The 19514-nt window shown below is 35.9% G+C and overlaps 2 protein-coding genes and 1 pseudogene across 3 annotated transcripts in view; all 3 read left to right on the top strand.

The window, feature by feature from the left end:
- The window catches only part of LOC143544069 (acyl-coenzyme A thioesterase 4, mitochondrial-like), a 135554-nt gene that overhangs the window by 33281 nt on the left and 82759 nt on the right, over nucleotides 1–19514 (top strand). The gene's annotated exons all lie outside the window — the stretch shown is intronic.
- LOC143544497 (plastid-lipid-associated protein 6, chloroplastic-like) lies at nucleotides 1329–6567 on the top strand. The gene is made up of 4 exons (XM_077036596.1): nucleotides 1329–1624; nucleotides 2694–2930; nucleotides 5374–5500; nucleotides 6234–6567. Exons 1-4 carry the CDS (start codon nucleotides 1370–1372, stop codon nucleotides 6446–6448), a joined length of 834 nt encoding a protein of 277 aa, XP_076892711.1. The 5' UTR covers nucleotides 1329–1369; the 3' UTR covers nucleotides 6449–6567.
- On the top strand, nucleotides 9540–13200 carry LOC143543761 (wall-associated receptor kinase-like 22 pseudogene; annotated as a pseudogene). The gene is made up of 3 exons (XR_013137140.1): nucleotides 9540–10355; nucleotides 10441–10578; nucleotides 12030–13200. The product of XR_013137140.1 is annotated as a wall-associated receptor kinase-like 22 pseudogene (transcript).

The raw sequence follows: 19514 nt of genomic DNA, 5'->3' as shown, positions 1-19514 counted from the left end.
TGTATCTCAATTCAAATTTATTTCTCATAAAATTTACAACATATTACACTTTTGTCTAGAAACTACTAATATGTTTACAAAATACATATTAATTACAACCTTCAAACTTATTTCTTATTGAAAATTTTAGTGTGAAAAAGAAATAAATAATGCTCGAAATTCGCTCGATGTTCAATCGAAAAATGCTCGATTCGATTTTGGCTCGTTTTGATTTTGGCTTGGATCGAATTTCAGCCGTTCGGTTTGGTTCGATTGTAAACGAGAAACCAACAAGCAAGCCTTCGCTCAGTTAGTCTCAGCTTGTGAACAACCCTAATTTGAAACTAGTAGGGATGCACATACCGAGAATTTTAGAAATCAGTTATTAACCGGTTTTCCAGGCATGAAAACACTACCCAATAAAAATGGTTTCGGGTATAACCGGATCGGTTACCGATAAATAACCCAAGAAAACAAAAACCAATATTTAAAAAAGTAATAAAAAACCTAAAGAATAACCGGTGAAATCCGGTAGTAACCAATTTCTTGGGCATCAGTTAGAAACCAGTTGCAGTTAAAAACCAGTTACGGTTTGTGTGACCGGCTTTTTGTGCACATCTAATTTGAAGTAGAGGAGTAAATGATTAACCATCTTTAGAATACTAGTTACTAATCGTAGCCGGTTGACAACCAACTTCTAAGGTTGAAAACTCTTAACAATTTATAATCAGTCAGGCTATCAACCGAACCTGTTAACCGGTTAAAATAACTGGTTTGTGAGGTAACAAGTCCTTAAAGTTAGTGAATACTTTCATTTAACCAGTATGTTCCTTGAGAATAATACGTTGTATTTTATGTAGTTTTCTTTTTACATTTTTTTCTTTTTAGACTTGATCAATTTTATCCGAGGATGGTGGGGGCACAACCCGCAACTCTGCCGCTGTCCTATCACCCGCCGAACCCGAAGTAGTTGCGCGCTCTCTCCGTCTCTTATTCACACAAACATATGTCTCTCTCATCTCCTTTCTTTAGACCGTCTCACCAGAAAAAAAATACTTAAAAAGTGAAATGAGAAGGATGGCGACGGTGTACCTAGAGTACCCGAAGGCACCCTACCACCCGCTACCCACCCTACCACCCTAACTATAAAAATAATTTAATTTAAATATAGAATAACAGAAAATTATAAAATTAGTGGATGATATTGATTTGATATGATAGTAGTAGTGGGATCTTCTAGCAAGTACAAGCAGATACTTATTCCTTCCATCATCAAACGACTTACTTACTAGCCACCCAATCAGCTACTCATCCAAATCGCAGTTGCAGAGCAATCCAATCCAATCCAATCCAATCCAATCCAATCCAATCCAAACAGATCATATCATTCATGGCGTCTTTGCTGATTCACTCATCAATTTCACCATCAACCGTTGGCCCAGTATCATCTTCTTTCACAGCACAAAACAAAAACAGTCTATTTGATTTCAAGTATCGGCATAGTCTACCCAAGACAAGTAGAAGCATTTCCATATCCGCCGTTACCGACTCCGATTCCGACTCGTCTCCGTCGTCGTTTACCGGGTTCCAGGTCCCAGATCAATCCAAGGCCGATACAATCAAGTCATTCAAGTTTAAGTTGCTGGTAACTAATACGTGCTTACTAATTCATTCATGTTTCTATTTTTCTTTTCATTGCATTTGTTTTGTTTATGCATATCATCATTATAATCGTACTCTGTTACGGACCGAAACCATTGCAAGATATGGGACTTGTCCCACATCGGTTGTATGGGCAACTGATGTGGGGTTTATAAGCCAAATGGGTTTCCTCATCTTCTGTTTGGCTTGTAACATAATGATGTAGACAGCCTTACCTCTACCCCATAGAGGGGTTTTAATAAAACTTTGAAAAGTGAAGTTTTGAGCTTTTGAATTTTTTTGAGGGGTAACGTAATATAATTTATGGGAAAGTCACCCTAATCATGGCTTTATTTCATATAGCCTACATAGATCAATTTCTTGAAAAAGTTAGATTATTATAGTGATGAACAATTTTGTAATCATATTACACGTTACTTTCTGTTGATGATTTTAGTGTCATCGGGCTATTTGGGTAATCGGGATTCGGGATTTACGTAACACGCCGGTTATGCTCTAACTGCCTAACTGCTCCTTGAACAAACATATTCACCCCAAACATTATGTTGATTCGATACATATATAAGGTGGCACATATAAAGGAAATCAGTTGGTCTGATTTCATATCGATTTATGAAAAAACTTCGATTTCTGACAGAACAGACGGTCTCGCTCTTAGATTGAACAGTTTTGTTTTATCTGACAAAATACTTTAATTTGAAAACAAGATTACGTGATTCAGAAAGTATCCAAATAAATTACGAATTTAGAAACTCCTATACTTTCTAAAAAGCTGCCAAAGACGTAATTACTTTGAATAGCGTAATTACTTTATCCAGAGTAATTACGATTCTGCCCACGGCGTGGACTAATCTCTCTACTTTGCACAGTTCGCAGGTTAAATTTCATTTGTTTTTGATCCAAACACTAAACCAAACCGTTAAAACCACTAAAAGCCAAACCGTTTTGGTTTCAAATCAGCCCATTTGCTTCAGTTTGAGCGGTTCAGTCGGTTTCAACTGACTCCTAATATCTCCTGCAGTCCCGTGTTTATAAAGCCGTGTTTATTGCAGAGTGCTGTTTCGGGACTTAATAGAGGGCTAGCTGCAAGCGAAGAAGATTTACAGAAGGCAGATTCTGCAGCCAAAGAGATTGAAACTGCTGTGGGACCCGTTGACCTTTTAGCCGATATTGAAAAACTTCAAGGAAGATGGAAACTAATTTACAGCAGCGCGTTTTCATCCCGTACTCTAGGTGGAAGCCGCCCGGGCCCACCAACAGGAAGACTACTTCCTATAACTCTTGGCCAGGTATCTTGTAACAACCCGACCAACATTAATGACAAACCAAAACAATTTTAATAGCCATGATTATACATATTATTATATTATTGTGAGTTTGTGACCATAATCAATTTTTAGACTTTACTATTTGGATAAAGTGCTTCCAATTGTGGTATAACAAAAGTGTTATTAGATCATTTGATTCTAGTTATATAACGTCACGTAATCACACATCCATACAGGTTTTGATGTAGACTCCATGTGTCTCAAAGCGGAAGCATTGATGTGCTAAAAAACAGTCAATTAAATATCAACTAAATTAAACAAGTAATAAAAACTAGACCTAAGACTCAACTACACAAAACACTGGCAAGTGAACCGGTCAATTGTACTAAAGCTAAGTAAGTCCGGAATATCGAACCCACAAGACTCTATAAATTACATTAATTAACTAATTAGACTCGACTTACGACACGAATATTTATTATTAATGTTTAAAGGGGGATTTTAAACTAATATTAAACTAAGAAAGTAAATAAACAAGCAAACGAGAAACAAGCAATTAAACACAAGATCGAAACCAATAAGAGAAGGAATCTACCTAGGTAAAAATCCCATGTATCAACAATCATCAAGCAATGGACAAATAACATGATTATGGAAACTGATATCTAAACATATTCATCTAACAAACCCTAAAGACCTTTGACTGAATCAAATGAAACCCTAAAGACCTTTGACTGAATCAAATGAAATCCTAAAGTACAATTATTAGATTATTAAGCAATCAGTATTATTGATTTCCGCAAAGTCATCAATTAGGGTTAATTAATAGTATCTAAAGCAAGCAATCTTACGAAATACAAAACTCTAGATAACTTGATAAGCTAACAGAACATCATGAACATAGATCAACACAATAAGCAAGAATATTGTCACTACTATCCTAGCATGCAATTGACCAAGACACATGAACAACTTCTCACCTTACAGCTTTTGGAATTTAGCAAAACATTTAAAACCCTAACTAACTATCAACAAGCTTCTATGATCTAATGGGCCCATTAATCACAATAATCAAAACACCAAGTAATGATTTAAACATAAATCCTAAATCTAAAGAACACAATCAAAAGATAAAAGATCTATGTGAAGCAATAGTTAATAATCAATCAAGATAATAAATACTTATACGCATCATGAAAACAAAACCAAGTCTTTATTATTAAATAACGAAATCCATAGTCAAACAATTATCCAAAGCAAGAATCAAGTCTCAAACATGTTCATCAAACCTAGGTAGACATGAAGTCTAGCCTAGCATCTTAAAGTCTAAATCAAACAAAACAAATAATAATGAAAACATGGTGAAATAATGAAGAAAGAAAGATTAAAGGCGATAAAACCCGTATTCTTCGATCTTAAACGTCTAGCTCTTCACCGGATGTTCTCTTACCTTCAAAATCACCACAAGACTCATAAGATGGCTCCAAAAACTCTCTAATTCGGCTGGTGTCAGGTTCTCCTTAGGTTTTAAGTTAAAGATGTTTAAATAGTGATTAAGGCTTTAAAAACCCGTCCACACGTCAGAATCTTCCAGAAAAAGGTGCTCGTCGCGCCACGCGACGAGATAAAGGAGTTTGGCCGCGTTACGCGGCGACACAATATATCCCCGTCGCGTCACGCGACGAGGTTCCTTCTCCTGGTCGCGTTACGCGACCAGGTCCCTCTAGTCCGGTTCTTCTACTGGTTCATTCCGGTTCAACCCTCATTTGTCCTGGTTCTTCGTTTTAACTCGTTTAAACTCCTTTTTGACTGTTTATCGCATCAGAGACCTACATAACTTCATTTAGTTAGTGATATATCAATTCTAAGCGAAAATAAATCATAAATCATCGAATACGGTATAAAATTATCATGGGAAACATATATAAATAACTGTATATCAAGCATAAATATAAAAGAGAGAACTTGTGATATATTATTGAAAGCTTTAACTAAGTGTGTGAAAATTGATATATTAATGTGTCTGGGTTTAATCTAAATAGGCCCGGGTTGGTATTGGGCTGAACCAGCTAACGCGTTTAGCTAGACAGGGTGTGCTCGCGTCAACCTGGTTGTCTTGCATGTTGACCTGTTTAACCCATATATTTTTTTTCAAAATGTTTATGTAATAACTTAAATTGTTTGGGCATTTGCTATTCTAAAATTGCTAGCTTAATTTAATTAGCATATTTAAACATAATTGCTTAATAAGTTTCAAAATTTGGAATTTTAATGTATTAATATGCAAATAAGAAAAAAAGTAAAATTCTTTTTTAAGTTAAACAGGTCGTGTTCGTGTCAACAAGTGAATACACATGCCGTGTTCGGGTTTGTGTGAGTGATATGGTTTTCAGGGATCGTGTCATGTTTGTGTAAATTTTCCGGGTTCGTGTCGGGTTCATCTTAATATTATCTTTTGATACAGGTATTTCAACGTATCGATATCTTGAGCAAAGATTTTGATAATATAGTTGAGCTTGAACTTGGTGCACCGTGGCCTCTTCAACCAATAGAAGTAACTGCCACTTTAGCCCATAAATTTGAGATCATAGGTTAGTTATTGTGAAATCAGTTTTGCTAATATCGTTTTTGCAGCTCTATCGTACTTGAATTAAACTATGTGTGTGTGTGAATTTCTAACTCGACACAAACCTAATATGAAATCACTGAACACGTTTAGCTAAACGGGGTCGTCTTTGGGTAGAACAAGCGTGTTCGTGGGTTAACCCGTTTAATTTTATAATTCTTTCAAAAGATAATGTTTTGTGTCGTAACTTAAACTGATTGGATATCTTATGCCAGGATTTGAAAGATAAAGGAGAAATGAACATCAAGTTTTATAGTTTAAATGAATTTATTTTGTATCATCTTTTTTTATGTAAATTTGCAATTTAGAGTATTAATATGCTTCAAAATAATATGAAATATATGGTTAAGTGGGCATTCGAGTTCATGTGTCTGACATGATTTCCAGGTTCATGTCAACCCGTGAGCACAACCCATTTAACACCCTTAACTAAAGCACACTAATAACCGTTACATTTGTTGGAATAATTCTGATCAGTTCACACGTGAAAGATGAAAAGGTAATGAGATCAACTCGAAGTTTTGACTTTAATTTAAATATATTAGATTATTTAGTTAAGTTTCTTATTAATTAGTCGTTCGTTTATTTGTGTGTCGAGTTGAGTTTTATTGATAAAACGAGGCAACGCCGTGTTTGACATCAGATCCATTTCTTTGTGTTCTTGATTGCCGATTAAAAACCTTCAACATTCTCAACAGGAACTTGTTCGGTCAAAATCATATTTGAGAAAACAACAGTGAAGACAACAGGAAATTTATCACAACTGCCACCGTTAGAGATACCTCAACTACCCGAACAATTTAGGCCCTCAACGAACCGAGGCAGTGGCGATTTTGAAGTTACTTATCTAGATTCAGATCTTCGAATCACACGCGGAGATAGAGGCGAGCTTAGAGTGTTTGTGATCTCATAATAATGTAATTTGAAATTACATTACATTTCTTCATATGTACAATTATACAATATGATCTACAGGTTCATAAATAAAAATGAAATATAAAGATGTTACAGATTCATAATTCATTTATGTAAAAGGTTATCAGTTTTGGTACAAGCTCAATCAACGCGTTTGTTTGTTTGTTCGTTCATTCTTCTTGTGTGTTCAACCGGAATCGTTGGTTGACGGGTCTTTGTTTCTGGTTTTGGAAGATCTTGTGGTCTCGTCCCCTTGTTTCTTTCGGGTTTTTTTCACATTGGTTGATGATTCGTTGTTGTTGGTGCTCCTGTTCTTTCGGGGCTTGTGATTGGATGACTCGTTCCCGTGAGATGACCGCCTGCTTTGTCTTGCCTTGTGTTGATGACTCAGTGACTCAGACCCGTGATCTTAAACACACGAAGTTAAAATATTGATAATAAGCACACACGTTAAATGTCGAATGAAAACATTACGGCCATTTTATGGGTTTACCTTTCGATCCAGCATTCGTTTCGCCTTGTTTAGACTCCCCTTGATACTCGTTCATCTATAATAATTATTTACAAGTGTCAATCGTGTCGGTAATCATGTTGATATGGTGGGTTGTAACAGCCGGGTCATAAATGGGTTGACGGATCGGCATGTTTGATGTTATCAATTATGTAATTATAAAGGTTAGAATGACAACAAAATTTAATTTTATTTGTATATCATTTAGTGAATAAAAAGGCAAAGAGGTGGTTTAAGCCTTTTAAGGCAAGCCTAGCCTATTTGGGCCCATGCTAAAGTAACTCATTTTACCCAAACCCGTGACCTGTCCAATTTACCACCTCTACGGCTCTACATACGAGTCAACACTAACCCAACTAGGTGCCGGGGTTGAAGGACCGTCACATCCGATGTGGGCTACATGCTTAACATCAGTGGGAGCTCCGATCTGAATTTCAGGTTCTTTATCATCATCCGTGTCTATAAAACATCACATCATTTAGTGAACCTGTTATCTCGTTTGAAGGTAAATATAATGAATAATTGAGTATGGACGTGCATACGTGCATTACCGAACATGCAACGCAGGCCTCGGAAAAAACCTTTCATCATGGTGTAGGAAAGCCAAAAAATAAACAAGAAATTTGAATTGTATGTCTAGTATTGCTTGTTAGCTGGATCATATGGAGCTTCCTATCTTTAACAACATACATTTAACACCTAATATTATAACAAAATCAACATATACATGTACATATACGTATATATGTGTGTGTATACATATTATACATATAACACGCATATACAAACTCACTTCACGTATGGAAACCCATGCTCCACATGATCCCGCAGAACAAGCATACGCGAGATGTTTAGGATGGAAGAATACCCCAACCAGAAACCAAAGATAATATCGGTTTTTTTAGCTTTGAAAGAGGGTATTGATTAAAGTTTAGAGGATAATAGGATTAACCGTTGAACAAGAAATTACTTAGAAATGGTTAGTTAAGGTTGTTAATCAATACAAACCATTGGTGATCTCCACATTATAAGGAAGCCAACAAAATTTAAAGAAACCCTTTACATGGTTTATATTTAACATTGAGTGTGAAAAACATCCGATATTATACTTCTTAAATTAAAAAAAAAATCTTAATTTATAGCATTATATTAAATTTGTGTGGAAAATTAACATTTTATTAAATAATCCCTTGAAATATTACATTTTGATGATTCCATTCACACTCAAATTTGCTTCGGTTAGTTCAACAAATTTAAATAAGAGTTAATCACGCATATGATCTCTATGGTTTGGACAACAGGTTTGGCTGGGTACTAACTAAAAAAACGAACAAAGGGTTTGTGTTTTCATTTCATAATGTATAAAGTGGTCGGTCCCCTTAAGGGACGACTATTTGTAACGTCATTGTAGATGTGATTTCTATTAATGTATACAATGTGGCTGATGTGTGTGTATGAGTTTTGCATGGAACACGGTTATTAGTTTTAAGCCTGATTGCATTAACATCATGTTGATACTATGAGGGCGGTTTAACCTGAACCATTGAAGCACTAAGAATGTTGTATTGTGTGACATGCCTATAACGTGCAGCATTACATTATGCTTTGAATCAATCAGTAAACTCATGTCAGTCAAGTCATCTAATATTTACATTGTTTGCAAGAAAAACCAACAAGTAGTGGATATTATCAATACATTTACTCTTCTAAAACTATAAATTATTACGTCTTTTGATTTTGATATATTACCTTTATCTTTACGTACCTTTCTAAATCCGATTATGTTTTTAACGAACCTAACATAAGCCAAATAAACTTAATTTCAGATGCATATAATAATAAAAGATGTTAGGCTTTGCCGTTGCAACAATATGTTAGGAATGAAGTTGATGACCTATTGACAATAACAAAGTTTTTAAAACATTACGGAATTATGTCTTGAGTTTAAGTCTCCTAAATGATACATTAAAAAAAAAGAGAGATGAAAATTGAAAGAATAATCTAAGGGTTGATATGATGATCAATATTATTAAAGTCTCCCAAATGATACATTAAAAAAAAAGATATGAAAATTGAAAGAATAATCTAAGGGTTGATAAGATGATCATTATTATTACTTCAAACACGTTTTTAATCTATTTTTTTGTCATTATATTTAGATAAATGAGTTTTCAAACACGACGACAAAAGTTATATATTTAAATCAACAAAAGTCGAGTAAGTGGGCGATTTGATATTTAATTAAGTCAATTCGTTTAAAAAGAAAAACAAGTGTGTACCTACGCAAAAATCATAATTAAACTTAAAATATTTATGCCTTTGAACATGTGTTTGTATTTTTAATTTTTATTCAAAGTTTATATGTACACCGGCCAAAGGTGAAGTGGTTAACAAGACTCATGGGACACCAAATAATTCTAGAAGTTGCTAAAGATAAAGTAGAGTACTGCAAACTCCAGTGTGTTTCATATTATGTTCCTCAAATCACAATTCACACGGACCATTATACTTTATAAGCACTAACAACTCCTTATAATTTATCATGTCATGAGTCTTAATTTGTTCTTAACAAAGATGAACAAGTTTTATCAGGTTTACACTTTAATCCTCTTGCTTTCTTTAACAGCGTCAGCAACAGACACATCAACAGTGGCTCTAAGATACGCCAAGGAGGGTTGTGATGATATGTGCGGGACTGTCAAGATCCCATACCCTTTTGGAATCGGAGCAAATTGTTCTGTCAGCAAATGGTACACCGTTGATTGCAACTCCTCCACGCCTTATCTCTCCGCACTTAACCAACTCCAAGTTTTGAGTATTGACTTAGCATATCAAGTTGTCACTGTAAATATGCCAGTCAAATCTGATTGCAGTAACACCCACAGCATGAATCTTGGTGGAAGCCCCTTCTTCTATTCCGTAACCCAAAATAGATTTGTTTCAGAGGGGTGTGGTAACGCTCTCATGATGGATCATGGGAGTGTGCTCACAGGGTGTTCCACCACCTGTCGCAACGGTAGTGTTAGCAATAAGAACAACTTCATTGGCGTCAGTTGTTGCCAAACAACAATTCCTCATCATCTCAAGTCGTACAACATGAATCTCACAGGCTTGAAGAGCCTGGGAGGGGATAGAGCTTGCGGGTATGCCTTATTGGTCGATAAGAATTCATACTTTGAAGAAAGATTTTCTATTGGAGGGGAGAACTCCTATGTTCCGGTATCACTTATGTGGACTTTGTCATATATAGAGAATGTGAATATAGGTTGTTGTACTTTTACTTCTAGAGTCGAAGTGGATGTGGGTAATAGTTCTCCCGTGTACTCATGGTCATGCCAGTTCGAATCTTCTTTGGCAATAGAAGGGAACCCATATATAACTAATGGATGCAACTGTAAGTGTTTATTTGATCATTTTGGTTTTTGTCTAGTGTTCTTGTGTGTGTTGGTGTTTTGATATGGGACTTTCTCTTCTTGTAGATATATATTCAAAGTGTGATCGGTGCGAGGATGGTGGAGGTCATTGTTTGTATAACGCAGTATATGACGTTGATGGTTTAGCTAGCAAAGTCAGTTTTACTTGTCAAGAACGCAAATCATTCATGGGGGTTATTCTAGGTAAAACTTTATCTAAGATTTATTTTTAGAGTAAATTACATGTTAGGTTTTAGGTCTATGTAGTTTGGTATGCTTAACTCTTTCGTACAAAAGGTATTTTTGAACATATAATGGCCAAAAAGTTTAAATTCTATAACCATTCAGTTGATGGTGCTAACTCTTATCTATTTTTCTATTAAAGTATTAAGTAGAAGAAATATCAACCATTTTATATAAAAGTACTATTTATATATCTATGAAAACCATTTAATTATTGTTGTTGTTGTCGTCTACTATTAATTATAAATAAAAATTATAGCTTTTATTATGCATATAAAATTATACCCGGTGTTAAAATTGAGCTAGTATTCCTTTGCTAGTGTTCGTCTAGTTTGCAAATATAGGGGCGTTCAGAATTTTAATTTGAATTTGAAACATTCGAAATTTGATTCGATATAAATTTGATAATGAAGATTCGAATTCACTTTTAACAATCCAGACAGAATCAAATTGAATATATAAAGACTTATCCTTTGAAATTGTTATTACTTAAATATTTAATATTCATATCAAATTTTCGGATAATTTTCTTATATAAATTTTAATTTATTTTTAACTTTTTTAATAGCTCTTATTATAAACAAAGACATGAAATTAAAAAAAAAAACAATTAAAATGATACAAACAAGCAGTTTAATACACGTGTATTAGTTTTATTAATTTTAATCCCAACTATCATCTTTTGGTTGTTGCCGGTCTCAATTAACGAATTGGCTGATAACGATTCCACCTTTTATCGTATTTGTTCTCAACGATTCTCGGCCATCAGAATTCTAACGTCAGTTGCACGTCGCTGGAAAAACGTTTTCTTTTTCCGGAAAACTCACAACTTTTTCTAGAAAACTCAACATTTTCATTCCAAACATCTTTGTAACCTAAGATCGGACCTTTAGGAAACTTTTTCTAGTAAAATCCCAATTATTGAGGTCGTCGTAACCCTAGAACCATCGTCGGAATCAGTTGGTGGTGCTCAGATGGTAGCCGTTGGTTCGTGGTGAGTCAGTTGGTGGTGGTGGCGGCATTTAGGTGGCGTTCGGGTTGAATTTTTCGGCAAAAATGTGACTTTTCCGGTTAAAAGCATTTTTCGGCGACCTGCAATTAACGACATTAGGATTCCGTTAGTCGCGGACCGTTGGAAACAAATACATTTAAAGGCGGGAACCGTCAGCAACCAATTCATTAGTTGGGACCGGCAACGACCAAAAGATAATAGATTAAATGCAGGTTACACATACCTTATTCTTATGAACTTCTTTTAGGTTTAAATATACAAAACCAAAGGAATGGATTCTTTAAAAAGTATAGGCATCTTTGTTTCTTTTGAATATGGTAAAAATGTATTAAATCCACATGCCTAACAAGGAAATAGTATAGGCTATTTAATTATGATTTTTTTATCGGCCTTAATACAGGTGTTAGTATAAGCATGGGTGTACTTTTTCTTTTGGCAACCATCTATGCACTATACAAACTGATCAAGAAAATGAAAGAAACAAGACGTAGAAAGGGGTTCTTCAAACGCAACGGTGGTTTACTTCTAAAACAACAAGAACAAGATAACCCGTCTTTAGTTGATAAAACCATTCTTTTTACATCACGTGAGTTGGAGAAAGCCACCGACAACTTTAACAAGAACAGAATTCTTGGTATATGAGGTCAACCTTGATGGTCTACAAAGGGATGTTGGTGGATGGAAGGATTGTAGCAATTAAAAAATCAAAAATAGTTGATGAGAGCCAATTAGAACAATTCATTAATGAGGTGGTCATTCTTTCACAAGTTAATCATAGGAATGTAGTCAAACTATTGGGATGTTGCTTAGAGACAGACGTTCCTCTATTAGTTTCTGAATTCATTCCAAATGGTACATTGTATGATCATCTTCACAACAAGAATGATGAACTTCTTGATTCTCTGAAAATGAGATTACAAATAGCCACAGAGGTCGCGACAGCAGTCTCTTACTTACATTCATCAACATCCATTCCAATATTCCATAGAGACATCAAAACCACTAATATACTTTTGGATGAAAAATATAGAGCTAAAGTTTCTGACTTTGGAAATTCAAGATTCGTATCAATTGATCAAACTCACTTGACTACCTTAATCAAAGGTACATTTGGCTACCTTGATCCTGAGTATTTCCAGTCTAGCCAGTTCACCGAAAAAAGTGACGTTTATAGTTTTGGAGTTGTCTTGGTGGAATTATTAACCAAAGAAAGGCCTATTTCGCTTACAAGATTGGATGAAAACATAAGTTTGGCAACACACTTTTTGTTGGCTATGGAAGAAGGGCGTGTTATGTCTATTTTTGATGCAACTGTTAAGAAAGAAGGAACAACCGATGGTCTATTGGCACTAGCAAACCTTGCAATGCGATGCTTAAATATAAATGGAAAGTACAGACCAACAATGAAAGAAGTAGCTACAGAGTTAGAAATCATACTGGCATCTCACATTCCCTCAAACGATGATGAAACTAGTATCAGACACATCATATATGAGGAAGAATCATCAATGCTTGTATATGATGAATCCTCATCAACATTCCCGAGTTTCAACCATTCCATAAGCCTATGATGAAATATCAGATGCTTATTGTTTAATAAGTTTATGTTTGTAACATTTCAAAGCTTTAACTAATGTGCATCAACTTATTAAAAAACTTTAAGTCTTACGTAGCCATATTTTCAAAGAAAAGTTAAAAGTATTGAAATAAAGTGCTTAATATAAACAACAAATGTGAAATAAGTAAGTCTTGATTACAACTAAAACTAAAATAGTTTTATAAACTACTCAAGCTTTATGTCAAAGTTATAAATGTGTTGAAGTTCAGGGAGTAAATGTTTAAATTGTATACTAACAAAAAAGAAAGAATGAGATCACATATTCAAAATCAAGGACATGGTGAAGGAAGAATATATGGTATATTTTTCACAACCTAGGTTTACAAATTGATGAGTTGTATATGAACCATTGGTTGATATGATCTTATTTTTATCATTCTTATCTTGTGAGTTAGAGAATGATGTTGAAAATATTGATATTGCTTTTTTCAGTCTTTGATCATACACATTGGACTATATAGAAGAAAAGCAATTCACTAAACAAGAAAATTTTGCAAATCAAGCTAAAATGTTGGAAGACTCCTTTTGACTCCATCAGCGACTTCATAATTTAAACAAGGAAATGATGACAAAATTGATCCTTGAAATACCTTCTATTTTCTAACACCCCCTCAAGTTAAGTAGTGGGATTTTCAATACTCATAATTTAAACAAGGAAATGATGACAAAATTGATCCTTGAAATACCTTCCATTTTCTAACACCCCCTCAAGTTAAGTAGTGGGATTTTCAATACTCATAATTTAAACAAGGAAATGATGACAAAATTGATCCTTGAAATACCTTCTATTTTCTAACACCCCATCAAGTTAAGTAGTGGGATTTTCAATACTCAACTTGTCGAGACATTTGTTGGATATTAGGGTTGTCATAACATGTCGGACACGGCACGATAAGGCACCATTACATGTGGTACTAAACACGAACACGATACAATAACTAATCGTGTCATTTTTTTCTAAACACGGACACGAACTTGTTTAGTAACCTGTTAGAACTGCTAATGGACATGCTTAAAGACACAATGAATAATACATGTGTAATGAAACAAAAATATTTAAAACAAGCATAAAAGTTTTAATTAATACATAATCCATAACATATTTGAAGAAAAAAACACAAATCAATAACATACTTGAAGCAAAAAACACAAATTTATAACATACTTGAAACAAAAACCATATAAGGAAAATCATAACATCCATTAAAAATGTAATATCTGGTTTTGACTTGCATGAGTGAAATGTTGTATGTAAATATGAATTTAGGTTTAGGACATTTAGGGTATATATGTATTTATCTTTAAAATTAAAAATCTACACGGGTTACTAACAAGTTAACAGGGCTTTTACCTGTTAAGACACGAATGTAAACATGTCTTAAACATGTTGACATGTTTAAGACACGAAACCTGTTAAGCTCAAACCCAAACCTGTTAAAACATGTGTCGTGTCGTGTTAACAAGTCCGTGTCATTAATTGACAACCCTATTGAATATTCTCCCGTTGACGGCTTTGGTTAATATATCCGCTAATTGGTCTTCCGATCGAACGAACGGTAGTTCTATAATCCCTGCTCCAAGATTTTCTTTGATGACATTCCTATCAACCTCCACACGCTTTGTACGATCATGTTGAACTGGATTTCTCTGAAATTTATGTTGCTGCTTTATTGTCGCACATGATCCTAGTGTCTTCGGTTTGGGGAAATCCAAATTCTGTCAGAAGTTTACGTATCCATAAGACCTCAGATACGCCTCATGCAATTCCTAAGAATTCAGCTTCGGCAATGGATAATGCTACCACTTTATGTTTTTTTGCTTCTCCATGTAACAAGATTCCCACCAACTAGAGTAAAGTATCCCGATGTTGATCTTCCATCATTTTTATCTCCTGCCCAATCTGCATCAGTATATAGTTGGACCTTTAGGTTCTTATTTGGTTGGAAGAGGACCCAATGGCCTGTTGTTCCTTTGAGATATTTGATAATCCTCCATACAGCTTCCATGTGAGTCACGTGAGGTTGATGCATAAACTTGCTGACTACTCCTACCGCATAAGCAATATTTGGACGCGTATGTGAGAGGTATATCAATTTTCCTACCAAACACTAATGTCTTTCTTTATTTACCAATTCTCCTTCTTTTTCCATATGGAGTTTATGATTGACCATCATTGGAGTGTTAGCAGGTTTGCAATAAAGCATTCCTGTCTCGGCTAAAAGGTTATGTATATATTTCTTTTGATGTATGAAGATCACCTGTTTAGACCTTAGTACCTCAATTCCTAGAAAATACTTAAGTCTTCCTAGGCCCTTCATTTAGAAGTCTAGAAACAAATTTGCCTTCAACGTCTTCATTTCTTCGTCATCATTACCTTTAATGATTATGTCATAAACATATAACTAAACAAGTTACAAGTTTACCTCTTTTTTTAAAGAATAGTGTATGATCATAGTTGCTTTGTTGAAATCCATATTCTTTCATTGCTAGGGTGAATCTTCCAAATCAAGCTCGGAGAGTTTGTTTAAGTCCATATAGATACCTTTTTAACTGACATACTTCCTTTGACTTGAAATTTCCTGTGAACCCCTATGGGGCTTCCATATATATTTCTTCTTTTAACCCTCCATGTAGTAATGCATTCTTAACATCAATGATGAAGTGGCCATCCTTCATTTGCAGCAATCGAAAAAAGTACCCTTATTGTATTGTCTGGCTACTGGAGAGAACATATATGAGTAGTAAATTCCATATGTTTGGGTACATCCTTTGGCCACTAACCATGCTTTATACCCTTCGATGGTTCCATATGGTTTATGTTTGACTGTGAAGACCCATCGACGTTGTAAGACCCCGTTACCGGTGCCCTACATTGGACGTTGGATTTACTCATCAACATAGTTCTAATCATCAGAGTTAATAAAAACATTCACGGAATATAAAAACTTCTATAAGCATATCATAACAAACCATAACTTGTATTAAAACAACATCTCGTCTTTCAAAATAAACAAACCATTAAACTTAACGTCTTGAGTCTTCCGATGCCAGCCTCTTATTCAATGCCACGTGTCCCTGTTTGATCCCGGATTAACACAGATCTCAGATCTGTTAATTATACTATTAAAGATCTATCTCATAATTAACCTTGATTTAGTGTATTGTATATGTGTATATATTATCAATAACGTTAATATGAAGCTTGAGAGAGAGTAATTGCTTTTCTGAAATAAACTTATATTGCTCTCTGAAATTTTTCTCAAAAACTTAACTTAAAGTGAACAATGGTTCACTATAAATAGAGGACGACCTGGTTCGCTAACATCCCCTGGCGAACCATCTTCCCCTTCGTTACATAATTTAACATAACGAACCGCCCCCTGATTCGTTAACATCCCCTAACGAATCAGGAGGGAATACATTATAATGTCTTAGTTCGCTAACATCCCTAGCGAACTAGACATAATCTTAACGAACTAAATAAATCTAAACATTAAATATTACATTAATTATCAAATAAACATTAACGATAAATACAAAGACTCTAGACGCAAAACCGTGCACTAACAGACACCCCCTCGTCTTGAGCTCTTTGTCTTTAACTTATTTGAAACGCTTGGACTGCCAGTCTCTGCAACTATGAATTCCATGTTCGTGACACAAACGAACGACTCGTTGGAATTGCATAGCCAGGTCGTAATCTTCTTGGCGTTCAAATAAAATCTGCTTCCTGTATAGCACGTCGTTGTCTGTCTCTGATAAATTAACCAACCACATCGGGTCGATTATCTTGATGAGCTCGGTCTGCAGTCCTCGACCACAAACAATGACGGCCTCGCCAATACGATTGTCATAGTACCAACGGTTGAAAGACAAATAAATATCTTGAGGCATTGTCTTCACAGGAACCTTTTTCATTGTCTTTGGCGGCTTCACTTTCAAGACAAGTTTCTTCCAGCCGGTCCTTGGATCAATCTCATCAGTGCGCTTACCTTTTGGGACCTGGGGCTTGAAGAATTTGAAGCCATGATTGATCTCGAACAGTAAGTGTTGATGAAACCACTCAGCAGTTCGGTTACCCCTACGATTGATAAATGGACGTCTCGCGAGGGTGCGTACATCCCAACGCGGTAGAGTTAAAACATCCATTATCCTCTCGTAATTCTGAACACCTTTTTCCCATTTGACTATACATACCTTAAGGTCTGAATCATAGAGCCAGGAGACAATATCACCATGTACCTTAGAAACAGTCTTGAAGGTAGTCACCTGATTAGCTTCAATCCAAGCAGCAGCAGCATCTTTTCTTTCCTGATCTACATACCGATAAGCACTGATGATCTTTCCCACTTTCTGACGTTTGAACCATCTTTCTATGTCATCATCAGTCACTTCTTTGAGTGAGGGAACAGTTCGCTGCACAATCTTCTCCAGTTCATCCTCAGTCTCTTTAATTACGTCTTCATGAAGTACCGGAGCACCTTGATCAACGTTTGCGTGCTGATACAAGTCCGGGTACTCTTCAGCTGTCACATCCTCCATCTCAATCTCCTCGTTCTCATAAATAAAATCCGTATTCATAAATAGCGGATCAACATCCATATCTTCCTCATTGATCACTTCAACATCGGGCTCAGTCTCTAAAGCAGTCAACTGATCGTCATTTAGCCCAAGCAGAATCGAAATCTGCTCCCGTGTCAAAGATCTAACCACAAACTCACCGACCTCTATCTCATCTCTGTTCACCACACTTCTAACCACCCCCGATCCATCAATAAATATTACTGTGTTAGCCTCAATCATTTCTATTGGCTTGGTAGCTGTTGGATCTTGATAGGTAATTATCTGCTTGCTCGAATCATCAGCGCCACTAACACCAGCACCAGAGGATGAACCATGCGATTGTTTAGGCTCACCTCCTGTATCAGATTCGTCAGGATCATCATCGTCATTTTTGGGTTTCTTGAGGGCATCTTCTTTACAAGTTAATTGCAAAATTAACTCATATTGTTACTTTAATTTCACCCCCTGAGACTCAACAATCGTACGCAACGACTTGGTCTCCTTCTGACAGAAAGAAATATAACTCATCATTTTTCGTTGATTCTCCATGAGTCGTTCTTGAGTTTGTCGGTCAGCTGCCATTTGATTTTCATATAAATGTAGCAGATTAAGCAGCATTTCCATTTGACGACTTGGTGGCAAGTTGTATACAGATGGATGAACAGGTTGAACAGGTCCTTGAGGTCGAGTGATTCTCATGAATGAGACATCACTAGGCGAAGGTGGAGGAAGAGTAGTTGTTGGCAGAGGAGGAGGTCTCATTGATGTGGTGGAAGATACTGTAGACAACACCGCAGGAGGCCTCGGTATCTCGGTCAACGCCATTTGAGGGATTAGACCTAGCCTCTCATGTGACACCATCGTCGTTGTCAAGGTGAGCATCGGAGTGCTAGTAGTTAGCGGCACCACCGAGCTTTGAGTAGTTGATTGACGTGGTGGTGGTGTTCCAATAATTACTCCAGCCCCAGCAGACACACGGGGCTTCTTCGATGGTTCACCAGTAGCTACAGCTTTGCCCTTTCATTTTCGTTCTAGCTGAGCTTTCATGGTGGCAGCTAGCGCAGCATCGACTGCATCTTGTTGTTCTTTAAGAGCTTGTTCACCAGCTCCACCATTACCATTACCATCATCATTGTTACCATCATCATCTCCACCATCATTGTTCCCACCTTCTCCCCATTCACGCTTGGAATCCGAATCATCATGGATCCAACGCTCATTAGGAGGACATACATAATCCGGATTGATTATATGACCAATCATCCGTTTATCCTGTGGCTTGTCTTTTCTATAGATTAACATACGATGCACCGTTTCAGCTTTCATATGTTCCATATCCAGAACATTGTTCACCAACGATCGATCAATCACCAAATTCGGTATCAGATCCTGAATAATTAGTTGTAAGAAACGTGGATACATCAAGAACTTCTTCGACGGTAGAGTTTGCTGAACTTTCTCTTTCAGATGATCAAAGATAAGTTCTGAGTAGTTGAATGGCTTGTTCAGGATTAGTGCAACAAACGCCGATTGTAAACTTAGTCTGCTATCATCAAAACCACCGCGACGTCCACTCATACAATGTAATAAAACATGTAGCAGATATTTGTATGGTGGACACAACCCATTCTTGTTCAACATGGACCTACGAATATCACCCCCATAATTTAATCGTGTGAATAAGCCCCTAACCAATGTCCTGTC

The sequence above is a fragment of the Bidens hawaiensis genome, unplaced genomic scaffold (genome assembly GCF_021521415.1).
Source record: "Bidens hawaiensis isolate Kalapana, Puna unplaced genomic scaffold, B.hawaiensis_p1.1 tig00000888_1, whole genome shotgun sequence".
NCBI lineage: Eukaryota > Viridiplantae > Streptophyta > Magnoliopsida > Asterales > Asteraceae > Bidens > Bidens hawaiensis.
This window is presented reverse-complemented; position numbering and strand designations above follow the sequence as displayed.

What these genes read in the sequence shown, in the direction of transcription:
- LOC143544497 (XM_077036596.1), top strand. Translation starts at nt 1,370, where the DNA reads ATGGCGTCTTTGCTGATTCACTCATCAATTTCACCATCAACCGTTGGC. An exon ending in CATTCAAGTTTAAGTTGCTG is followed by an intron (nt 1,625 to 2,693) that starts GTAACTAATACG and finishes TGTTTATTGCAG; the next exon opens with AGTGCTGTTTCGGGACTTAA. An exon ending in CCATAAATTTGAGATCATAG is followed by an intron (nt 5,501 to 6,233) that starts GTTAGTTATTGT and finishes CATTCTCAACAG; the next exon opens with GAACTTGTTCGGTCAAAATC.